Source organism: Trachypithecus francoisi, unplaced genomic scaffold (assembly GCF_009764315.1).
Source record: "Trachypithecus francoisi isolate TF-2019V2 unplaced genomic scaffold, Tfra_2.0 Lachesis_group4, whole genome shotgun sequence".
NCBI lineage: Eukaryota > Metazoa > Chordata > Mammalia > Primates > Cercopithecidae > Trachypithecus > Trachypithecus francoisi.
In genome coordinates, this window is record NW_022681469.1 from 28334097 (window position 1) to 28346682 (window position 12586).

The window sequence follows — 12586 nt, forward strand, 5'->3', positions numbered from 1 at the left end:
GGGCCTGCCCGTAGCCCCTCCCGCAGGCATCGGAGCCTCCCTTCGGGCCGCGCGCTCCCGCCCCGGCGCCCGCGCACACCCCGTTCCTGCTGCGGCGCATCCGCTCTGAGCCGCCTCCCCCCTTCGCGCGGGCTCCCGGCGGGGGCGAGAGCGTGCGCGCGTCTCCGCGGCCAGGGGTACTGGTAGGGTCGGACCCCGAGTGGGAGCACCCTGTTCCCGGGGCTGGGGTCGACGGCACAGGGTGTGTGTGGAGGAACATTCAGGTGCCTGGTACCTTATCGTTTTCCTGGGACCCCTGGCTCTGTCCGGTTCCCCGGGGGCAAGACTGTGCGGTGGGACACAGCTCGTTGAATGCTCAGGCGTCCAGAAGTGACTTGCGTCTTGATACCCGTCTTTAGTCCAGAGCAAATGGGGAAGATGCCAAGCATCCTCAAAAAGAAAAATTCCCAGTGTTTGGTAGCATCTCCCACGGTGTGAGAGGGGGTTGGGTTAACCTCCACGGCCTCTTGAAGGTTTACGTCTGTATGATTCTCTGGGAAACTTCGTTTCTGCCTCTCCTCAAGTGTTAGAAACACATAAGCTAGTGCTTACCTAAGGAAATCAAAAGCACCCTACCACAATCTCATTAATCTTCGTTGTGGAAATGACACATTTGTAACATTCATGGAAAAGAGGGCAGGGAAAGAAGACACTCATTTTGGAGAGGATTGCTGCAAAAAGAGAAGTCTCAGCTCTTCGAGTGTGGCAGTGACAGAGCCGGGATCAGAGTGATTTCATTCAGTTTGTATGCATATTAGCAATGATTATCACTGTGCCATCCAAGTGTTCACTTACCAAGCATTCAGTACCCTTCTCTGGAAAATACATAAGTTTGTGTAAAACAGCTATTCAGGACATTATTTTGTTTTATACATAGGTAGTGGCTCAAATCCTTTCCAGCATCTGGAGAAGAGTGCTGTTTTACAGGAGGTATGACTGGGAAGCATTTTGTGCCTTTTCTATTCTGTTTTAGCGTGGTGGGCAGCGAATTCCTGGGCTACTGTGATCACAACACCCAAAATAAGGAACGTAACAGAGTTTAGGGAATATAGATTTAAGGGAAAAGGAAGAGGGGTGACTTGTCACAGGAGAATTTAGAGCTTATAGAAATGCAAAGACATGAAGACGGTCACAGGTTGGGAATTTTAAATGTAAGAAGAGGTGTTTAGTGCAAGATTATTGAAATCAGTTATCTGTATTAATGTCATTGTATTAGTATGATATAGATCAGTATTGTGATCCTTATTTAACTGGTATAGCCCATAAAGTTGAAGTAGTCAACCTAAGGGAATGAGTTAGAAAGTATAGGATGGAAAATCAAGGCCACATGTAATAATTTATCAGATACTTTAGTAAATTGAGAACTATAGACCATGTTGTTTGGATACTGTGATTAAAAATAGTCTGTATTAAAGTTGATTTGCTATAATCTGTGATAGAAAAGGTAGAAAAATAACAATGTTTTTTATGTTTTTTCATAGGCTCGTATATTCAATGAAACTCCAATCAATCCAAGAAGATGTTTGCATATTCTTACAAAGATTCTTTACTTACTAAACCAGGTAAATTACTTTTATTTTCCTCAGATAAGTGTGTCCTGGAATAGAAATACTGAAGATTCAATGAAATATTTTCTGGAAAGTGTATTTATTTATTTATTTCAAATTCACTTAATTTTAACATATGTAACATTTGGTTGACAAAATAATATGTAAGACTTGAGTACGAGAACTATGACGTATATAGGTTGAGTATACCTTATTTGCAATGCTCGGAACCAGAAGTGTTTTGGATTTCAGATTTTTTTGGATTTTGGAACATTTGCAGAATACATACTGACTGTTCCTACTCTGAGTATCCGAAATCCAAAATGCTCCAATGAGTGTCTCCACTGAGTGTTATATTGGCACTCAAAAAGTTTCTGATTTTGGAGCATTTCAGATTTTGGATTTTGAGATTAGAGATGTTTAACCTGTACTTCTTTTTCATTCTTGAGATCCTAAACTAGTGATGCACGTAGTAGATTCTCAATAAATCCTTTGGTTTCAATTTAATGAGTACTAGTTAAAACATATTGTTTACATGTGTTTGGAGATCTTCTTGTTTTTCTGAAAATACAGTGCAAGATCAGGCAAACTCCAGGTATTTTCTTTCTTTTGTGTGTAATCATGATGTTTTAAAGCTTTGATTTTTAATATTCAGATTTTATATTTATTATCCCTACCTCACCATTGCTATTAAAATAATTCTGGGCAGTAGCTTAACCATTTTATGTGCCTCGATGTCCTTTTCTCTACATGGGGATTATGATAATACCTGTTACAGAGTTGTAATGACTAAATGAGATCATTAGTGTAAAGCACTGGGAATAGTACTGAACACATAGTAAGCATTCAGGAATAGTTTTCCTTCCATCATTCAGCAAATATTTATTGTGTAGCTGCTGTGTCCTGTGCACTGTTTTAGGTGTTGGGGATATAGCAGACAAAACCAGCAAAAAATATTTGCACTCATGAAATATGGATTCTGCTTGCTACTATTGTTATTAATTTTCTATTTCTTTTTTTTGTTTTTTTTTCCCCAGACTTAAAAAAAAACTCATGTAATGTCTAGGGCCTTAGAAAATATGATTTTGTTTCATGGATTCATATTCCCTCAGTAACAGTGGGGAATGGGTTCCAGGACCTCCATTGGATACTAAAGTCCATAGATGCTCAAGTCCCTCATACAAATGGTGTAGTATTTGCATATAACCTACACATATCCTCCCATATATTTTAAGTCATCTCTGTGATTATAATACCTAGATTATAATCTCTAGATTATAATACCTGGTACAATGTTAGTGCTGTGTAAATAGTTGTGCTGTATTGTTTAGGGAATAATGACAAGAAGAAAACATCTGTACATGTTCAGTACAAACCCAGTTTTTTTTTTCCTTGAATGTTTTTTTTTTCGGGTCTGTTATAACTTTATCGATTTTATTTTTGCTTATCTTTTTTTTATTATTATACTTTAAGTTCTAGGGTACATGTGCACAACGTGCAGGTTTGTTACGTATGTATACATGTGCCATGCAGGTGTGCTGCACCCATTAACTCGTCATTTACATTAGGTATATCTCCTAATGCTATCCCTCCCCCCTCCCCCCTCCCCACAATAGGACCCGGTGTGTGATGTTTCCCTTCCTGTGTCCAAGTGATCTCATTGTTCAATTCCCACCTATGAGTGAGAACATGCAGTGTTTGGTTTTCTGTTCTTGCGATAGTTTGCTGAGAATGATGGTTTCCAGCTGCATCCGTGTCCCTACAAAGGACATGAACTCGTAGTTTTTTATGGCTGCATAGTATTCCATGGTGTATATGTGCCACATTTTCTTAATCCAGTCTGTCACTGATGGACATTTAGGTTGATTCCAAGTCTTTGCTATCGTGAATAGTGCTGCAATGAACATACGTGTGCATGTATCTTTATAGTAGCATGATTTATAATCCTTTGAGTATATGCCCAGTAATGGGATGGCTGGGTCAAATGGTATTTCTAGTTCTAGATCCTTGAGGAATCGTCACACTGTTTTCCACAATGGTTCAACTAGTTTACAGTCCCACCAACAGTGTAAAAGTGTTCCCATTTCTCCACATCCTCTCCAGCACCTGTTGTTTCCTGATTTGTTAATGATTGCCATTCTAACTGGTGTGAGATGGTATCTCATTGTGGTCTTGATTTGCATTTCTCTGATGGCGAGTGATGATGAGCATTTTCTTCATGTGTCTGTTGGCTGCATAAATATCTTCTTTGGAGAAGTGTCTGTTCATATCCTTTGCCCACTTTTTTCCTTGAGTGTTTTCAATCTGAGGCTGGTTGAATCCACGGATTCAGAACTCATGGTTATGGAGGGCTGACTGGAGGGCTGACTATATATGTCTATACACGTATAAAGGGACACATAAAACATACATATATGCCATATACCTCAGGTGGTTTACATATGGTGCTAGGCTAACCATGGTTTTCAATTTGAATTCCAAGGTAATATTTTATCTTTACTTTGTTTTGTGACTGAAGACCTCATTCAGAGATTTAATAAAGTTTTCTTGTTTACAAATGAGGACTAAACAATGAGCACATAGTTTTTTATTTTTTTTATATTTTTGAGATGGAGTCTCGCTCTGTCACTGGGCTGGAGTGCAATGATGTGATGTCGGCTCACTATAAGCTCCACCTCCCTGGTTCAAGCGATTCTCCTACTTTAGCCTCCCGAGTAGCTGGGATTACAGGCGTGTGCCACCATGCCTGGCTAATTTTTGTATTTTTAGTAGAGACGGGGTTTCACTGTATTGGCCAGGTGGGTCTCCAGCTCCTGACCTCAGGTGATCTGCCCACTGCAGCCTCCCAAAGTGCTGGGATTACAGGTGTGAGCTACTTGCCCGATCATCAAGCACATAGTTTTAAATAAAATATATCTGTTCACAAACAACATAATCCCTCTGTGTCGGCATATAAGAAACATTTAAAGGCTGGGCACGGTGGCTCAAGCCTGTAATCCCAGCACTTTGGGAGGCCGAGATGGGCGGATCACAAGGTCAGGAGATCAAGACCATCCTGGCTAACACGGTGAAACCCCATCTCTACTAAAAAATATAAAAAAAACTAGCCGGGCGAGGTGGCGGGTGCCTGTAGTCCCAGCTACTCGGGAGGCTGAGGCAGGAGAATGGCGTAAACCCGGGAGGCGGAGCTTGCAGTGAACTGAGATCCGGCCACTGCACTCCAGCCTGGGCAACAGAGCGAGACTCCGTCTCAAAAAAAAAAAAAAAAGAAACATTTAAAGCATAGTCAATTGGGTTTAACTTTTCGTAGCACACATTGTGTCCAAGTTGGCTAAATCCATTGTATAAACAAAAGTTCTGAATGGTCAAAGTTGATTGAGAATAACATATATTTTTATGTTGGTCATTACCTTTTGGATGAGGCAACTCATGTTGAAACATTTAATTATCTTGATAAGGAAATTATCAAGCACAGCATAAACGCAATTAACTATATAAACAAGTTTGGGAACATACATTTTATCTTTGCCTAGTCCTTGGTAGAGCTTTATAGAAAGATACTTTTGAATTTCTGTGAGAGTTGACATATCCATGTGTTTTCTGAGTTTCATGTGAAAAAGTAGGATGTAAGGTTTTCCTATATAACTAAAAAGCACACAGACTTCTGGGTATTCAGTAAATAGTTATGAAAGAGATAAATCTCTTGCTGATGAGCAGGCTGGATACACTGATTTAAGTAAGTATAAACTTACTGTACTTTGTCTTTCATCCTAAACTGTCAGTATTTTTCACCAAAATTTATTCTTATACCTATGGCAAATAGATTGAAGACTAGTTATATTTTATGTGGACTCTGAAGCTCTGAAAAGTGATTGAGTGTAACATTATATAGGATTGCTTTTATTGAAGACATTAAATATTGAAATGTAATATTTGAGGTAATCTATGATCTGAGATGTTTTGAAATACGTTATCTAACACTTTTTCACTGCTCAGAAAATGTAGTTCCCAGATCAGCAGCATTTGCATCACTTGTTAGAATCACTTGTTAGAAATGTCAAATCTCGGCCGGGCGCGGTGGCTCAAGCTTGTAATCCCAGCACTTTGGGAGGCCGAGACGGGTGGATCACGAGGTCAGGAGATCGAGACCATCCTGGCTAACACGGTGAAACCTCGTCTCTACTAAAAATACAAAAAAACTAGCCGGGCGACGTGGCGGGCGCCTGTAGTCCCAGCTACTAGGGAGGCCGAGGCAGGAGAATGGCGTAAATCTGGGAGGCGGAGCATGCAGTGAGCTGAGATCTGGCCACTGCACTCCAGCCCGGGCGACAGAGCGAGACTCTGCCTCAAAAAAAAAAAAAAAAAAAAAAGAAATGTCAAATCTCAGGCCAGGTGTGATGGCTCACGCCTGTAATCCCAGCACTTTGGGAGGCCGAGGCGGGTGGATCACGAGGTCAGGAGTTCAAGACCAGCCTGGCCAACATGGTGAAACCCCGTCTTTACTAAAGATACAAAAAATTAATCAGGCGTGGTGGTGCACGCCTGTAATCCCAGCTAGTTGGGAGGCCGAGGCAGGAGAATCACTTGAACCCGGGAGGCGGATGTTGCAGTGAGCCAAGATTGTGCCATTGCACTCCAACCTGGGCAACAGGGTGAGACTCCATCTCAAAAAAAAAAAGAAATGCAAAATCTCAGGCTTTACCACAGAGCCACTGAATCAGAATCTGCATTTTGGCAAGATCCCAGGATGAATTGTCATGCACGTTAAAGCATTTGAAGCTCTGATCCAAAGCCTGTTTTTAGGGGCTTGAGCCAATATTAAGCTACATAGCAGCCCCTTAAGCCTAGTTTTTTTATACGATGAATCTGGTTCCTGCCCTTTTGGTTGGTCCCCTTCTTGCCACTTTGCTGAGATTCCTAATAGATGGTTCCTTACATTTTAATATTTATTATGCTCCTATGACATGTTAGGCATTGTGCTGGGCATTAGATTATAGATGTGATCTCTGCTCTTAGGCAGCCTAATAATAACGTCCTATTGTGAGTGCTATAATTTTCTGCCTCATTGTAAACTAGAATACTTCAGGGAGATTTAAAATAGTTTCTACTAAAAGGTTAGAGACTACTATGCTAGAACTTTTAAGCAGGGTATGTGATACTGAATTATTTTAAATAAGGGGGGATAAATGACCATGTGGGTTTACAGATTGAAAGCCAGAAAAATTGCAGAGGCAAAATGTTTACAAAGAAATTCTTTTTTCTTGAGTTCTAAAGGATTTTTGCAGAAATAGAAAATCCTGTGTGTGTATGTGTACATATATATGAATACATATTTTTTAAAGTTTAAAAATTGTTTTAAATTTTACTTAGGGTGAACACTTTGGAACAACGGAAGCTACCGAAGCCTTCTTTGCAATGACGCGATTGTTTCAATCTAATGATGTAAGTCTTTTTTTATTGTTTTTACGACGAGAAAACTCCTTTTATTTATTTTCCCCAGGAAACTAAGAGTGTTCTAAATTAGGGAGTGTTGCTTGAAATGTTTTAAACTATTTGACTGCTTATAAAACTTATAAATGTTCATTATAAGACATGAAAATGGAAGAATTAAAGAATGCAGTTGTAAAACTCTTCCTCTGCAGATCTACTGTGAAGTCACAAAGACTGTTAATAACTAGCTTCTGGCATGACACTGTAAAGGTGGACTGATAAAGAAGTCAGTGCACATAGCTACCACATTTGTCAGTTGTTAGTCAAGTTTCTGGTGGGCCTGGGATTGCTGTTAGTCAGCGGGGCTGGCAGTTGAGAAGAAGAGATGGATGTGGAGTGGGGAAGGGGAATAAGGAATGGAATAAGGAAAAAGAAAAATGAATGCAGACTAAACCTGCCTCTCATTACCTTAGACCACCCTGACCTTCAGAACATATGTCTGCTGCTTTTTGTCTGTCTTCTAAGTGTGGTGTACATTTTTCTTTTGCCTAGCCCTAAGGTAGAACCATACAGGGAAGGTAATTCTGGGATATCTATTTTCCAGCTTTCCATTAACATAAATTCGCCAAATCTTGCAGTTTTTTGGTATGTATTATATATCATCACACATCACATTTTGCGTCAATCCCCAGAACCTCCTGAGATTTGAGTCTTGTTACAGATCTAAATAATGAGAGGTTTTAGGAGTAGATCTTCAGGAAGATCAGCAGTCCCCTGTAATGCAGCTGTGTCAGGGGAGGCCATTATATACTCTACAGGCAAAGGAAGACTAATTTCCTCACATATGGGATAAAGGACTGACGCTTCTACTGGCAAAAGATGTGGCAGAATTTAGGAGTTTGGGGTACTTGGCTTCATCAGAGTCTGCCCGTGTATCCTCATTCCACTTTTCAGGGCCCCATTCTTTGCCAGTCAAGGTCCTAACTTTAACATAAGATGTCCTGCAACAGTGTGAATTGAATTTGCATTGTAACTGAGCCACTGCAGGATATGCTTTGTAGAAATCTCAGCCCTGTGGCCACATGATATAAGACTTCCTTATGAAGGCAGTTAATAGATTGCTGGTCCCCTTACCCAGATTTGAGTGGTGCATTTAAAACTCTGAACTCATCATTTTCTTTTCTTGAGAAAAAGAATTCTCCAGTGTACCTAGAAACAACTAATTAACCCATTATACAACTTATTTTTACTAAAATCTTCTATGGCATCATCTACTTAGTTACTCAAAGCTTTGTCTTCTGTAGGTCCTTGTCTGCAGATGGTAATTTTAAATATTTTGCCACTGCATGCCATGGACTACTAGTAGCCCCTTTGTCATTGGAAACTGGTCATTAATACCTTCAATCAAATCAGAGAAGCAACTTCAGGTTCATGTCTTTAAGGTCTTCTTTCCTTTTAACCACTTCCTGTACCAGAAATTCAGGGTTCAAACAGGGAAACAGAACTACTATGAGTATTGTGGAATTAGGTGTTTATTAGAGGAATTAGACTAGAGAACCAGGCAGGTTGAGCTGCTGGAGTGGGGTTCAGACGGAGGCTGTTACACAAGTCATGGAAGGCTATTGCCTCTTTTGTGGCTCTGCTTTTGCTGCCAGGTGTCTTCCCAAGGCTGCGGTTACTTAGCGGGCTGGTAGTTGGGAAGAAAAGCTGGACATGTAGTTGAGAAAAGGAAGCAGAGTAAGAAAGAAACAGAACGAGGACAAACTTTTGAAGCCTGTAGCACAGAGGTTTATATTAAGAGGATGTGAAATTTTTTTGTAGGAAATGGATTAGGGAAATGTAGGATTGTTCGAAAGGACTAATAGCCTGTTGAAGTTAGTGCTCATGAATTTAAAGTATTACCAGGTAGCATGGTGAATGTTTTTCTCCAACTACAGCCTGCAGGTTAAAGCATTGAAGGCTTAGAGATAGGATTTAATCAGGATTGAAGTTTTGCCAGGTTAGTAAACAGAGGGAGAAACAAAGAAGTTGAGTGGTTGAAACATTGACTGTGGAATCTTCGGTTAGGAGGGAAGCAAGAACAGGGCTGACAGGGACAGCAAAAAGTTGATAGGATCAGTAGCTTGTAGGTCGAGAGAGTGAAAAAATTTTGGAGTCAGGAGTGTGAGTGCTTGGAAATGAAATTAGAAAAAGATGCTGTTACTGTTAGAGGCTGTGGCGGTGGAATTGGGTGATCATTGTAGGGAGGATGGCATCATTGGAGAAGAGGAGGTCAAGGAATGAAGAGGTCAGAGGTTTAGAGATACCATCTGTATGGATATTAAAATTACCAATACTTATTACTGGGATTGTATTGGAGAGACAGTAAAGAAGGTACTGGTGTTTTTTAAAAATAGGGGAAGTAACCTGGGTTTAATGGACAACCAGCAATGGTAGCAGGTGACATAGTATAAAGGCATAAGCTTCCCCACCTGTAGGCCTGGTGGTATGAGGGTTATGCGAGAGAAAACAGCCGCTGTTTCAGAGGGTTGCCAGAGGATCCCTGGGAGAGAGCCACATTTCAGTTAGAGAAAAAGATGGGAACATTCAGAGAAGAGTTTGAGAATGTAGGGGATTTTGCTGATGAAAGTGTCAGAGAATATAATGGCGCTGATTAGAAGGATGGAAAATGGAGTGAGACGAGGTGCTAACCCAGATGCAAGGAATAAGTCTGCAGGTTATGAATAATGACCAGAATATTTTAGGCTTTTTGAAGTGACTGAGGTAAGTAGCCATGTACAGCGTGATGTGATTAGTTTTAATGGTTCCTTAGGCAAAATACGGAATTGAGGGAGTGATTGTTTTGGGGCAAAGAGAGGTAGAGATTTTGCCAGAAGCATGTGGAGCTCCTTCCATTACCAGCATTCCTTTACCAGAAGGTTGGTATTCTTCTCTCCTTGTTTATATTAATACATGAGGATTATGTATGTTTTTTTCTATAATCAATACTTTGCATTTTTGTGTGTCTTTAAGTATAAAAATAACATCTTCATATTATTTTGCAATGTTGTTGTTGTTGTTTTTGAGTTGTCGCCCAGGCTGAAGTGCAGTGGTGTGATCTTGGCTCACTGCAGCCTCCACCTCCTGGGTTCAAGTGATTCTCCTGCCTCAGCCTCCTGAGTAGCTGGGACTACGGGTGCGTGCCATCATGCCTGGCTAATTTTTTATATTTTTAGTAGAGACGAAGTTTCACCATGTTGGCCAGGATGGTCTCGATCTCCTGCCCGCCTTCGCCTCCCAAAGTACTGGGATTACGGGTGTGAGCCACCACGCCTGGCCTGCAGTGTTTATAATTAATACATTTTTAAGATTTACCTGCTTGTTACATGTACTTCTACTTTATTTACTTTCACTACTGTATGGAATTCCAATATGTGAATATACAGTAATTCTATTTATCCATTCTCCCATTGGTAGATATAAGTTGTTCCCACATTTTACCTATTACACATGATACTGCACATGATGTTTATGTACAGAGTGAGACTTTTTCTGGAGTAGATACCTACAAGTGGAATTTCTAGGTAATTGCTTGTTTTTTGACAGTCATGTCAAATTGATCTGTTAGATTAGAGGTTGTATTAAATTATACAGACATTGCTCCAAATCCTCACCATTTCTTATTGCCAGGCCCAAGTACATGCCATTTGGAAAATATGATGTGGCATCTTTTTGTGGTTTTAATTTGCATTTTCATGTTCATCGCTGAGGTTGAAACTCTTTTCATATGTTTAATAGTCATTTTGCTTTTGTCTCTGAATTGCCTGTTGATATTCTTTGTTTATTAAATTCCTCCCACTGACCTATAGGTTAAAATTTTAAAACCTTTATAGTCTTTTTAAAAATGAAATAAGCTCTATTGAATATAACTTATAAAATTCACCAATTTTAAGTGTACAGTTTAGTGAGTTTTGACCATGTATAGAGTCATGGAACCACCACTACAGTCATGATATAGAAACTTTTCACCATTCCAGAATATGTCCTTATATCCTTTAGTTACTTATTCCCTCACCCGAACTCTAGCACTTGTTCTGCTTTCTGACTACGTAGTTTTGCATTTTCTAGAATTTCATTTAAATCTAATCATATAGTATATAGTCTTGTGTGATTTTTATGTCTTGTTTCTTTCACTTAGCTTATGGCTTTTGTGATCCAATTTCTTATATGTATCAGTACTTAGTTCCTTATTATCACTGAATAGTATTCCGTTTTATGGAGATCGTCTGAGTGATTTATCTGTTTGAAGTATATGGATTTTGGTTTGTTTCCAGTTTATGGCTATTGTGAATAAAGCTGCTAAAAGTATTCCAGTACAAGTCTTTGTGTGAACCTGTTTCCATTTCTCTGATTAATATCTAGGAGTGGCGTTATCGGATTTGCATTTCCCTAATGATGAGTATCTTAAGCATATTTTCTTTCTGTTTTTTTTGTTTGTTTGTTTTTTGAGACAGAGTTTGGCTCTTTCGGCAGGCTGGAGTGCAGTGGCGCGATCTCGGCTCACCGCAAGCTCCACCTCTCGAGTTCATGCCATTCTCCTGCCTCAGCCTCCCGAGTAGCTGGGACTACGGGCGCACGCCACCACACCCAGCTAATTTTTGTATTTTTAGTAGAGACGGGGTTTCACCATGTTGGCCAGGATGGTCTCAATATCTTGACCTCGTGATCTGCCCACCTCGGCCTCCCAAAGTGCTAGGATTGCAGGTGTTAAGTCTCAGTGCCCAGCCTAAGCATATTTTCATTTACTTATTTGTCATCTGTATATCTGCTTTGATGAAGTGTCTATTAAAATTTGGTACCACTTAAAAAAATCAGGTTGTCAGCTGGGCGCGGTAACTCATGCCTGTAATCTCAGCACTTCGGGAGGCCAAGGCGGGCAGATCATGAGGTCAGGAGTTTGAGACTAGCCTGGCCAACATAGTGAAACCTGTCTCTACTAAAAATACAAAAATTAGCTGGGCGTGCTGGCCGCCACCTGTAATCCCAGCTACTTGGGAGGCTGGGGCGGGAGAATCCCTTGAACCCAGGAGGTAGAGGTTGCAGTGAGCTGAGATCATGCCACTGCACTCCAGTCCAGGTGACAGTGCAAGCCTCTGTCTCAAAGAAAAAAAAAAAAAAAAAAAAATTCTTGTCATCTTATTGAGTTATAAGTTTCTTTATATATTCTGGATAGAAGTCCTTTATCAGATAGATGTTTTGTAAATATTTCCTCCCACTCTGTGGCTTGCCTTTTCATTTACTGGACTGTTATTTTTTTTTTTAAGTATAGTTTTACATGCAGTAAAATTCATCCTTTTGAGGGTATTGTTCTATGAGCTTTGACAAACACATACAGTGGTGGTATCACCACCACAATTGAGATTTAAAACATTTCCATCTCCTTAAAAAGTTCCCCTATGTCTCTTTATCATCTACTCCTCCTTGCCTCCCTCAGCCCCTGGCAATCCGTTATCTCCTTTCCGTCCTTATAAATTTGCCTTTTCCAGGAAGTCATATGAATGATACCATATTGTATGAAGCCTTTTGTGAGT

The 12586-nt window shown here is 40.2% G+C and overlaps 1 protein-coding gene across 2 annotated transcripts in view; it reads left to right on the forward strand.

Moving 5' to 3' along the window:
• Positions 1–12586, forward strand: part of COPG2 (COPI coat complex subunit gamma 2) — a 160064-nt gene that overhangs the window by 280 nt on the left and 147198 nt on the right. Inside the window, exons 1-4 of one of the 2 annotated variants that reach the window (XM_033194247.1) lie at positions 59–263; positions 917–969; positions 1521–1601; positions 6957–7028. In XM_033194247.1, the coding sequence (XP_033050138.1) occupies positions 7002–7028 (27 nt within the window). In that variant the 5' untranslated portion in view covers positions 59–263; positions 917–969; positions 1521–1601; positions 6957–7001. Of the gene's footprint in view, positions 1–58; positions 264–916; positions 970–1520; positions 1602–6956; positions 7029–12586 lie in introns of those variants that run through there. The other variant, XM_033194246.1, reaches the window with a different exon arrangement.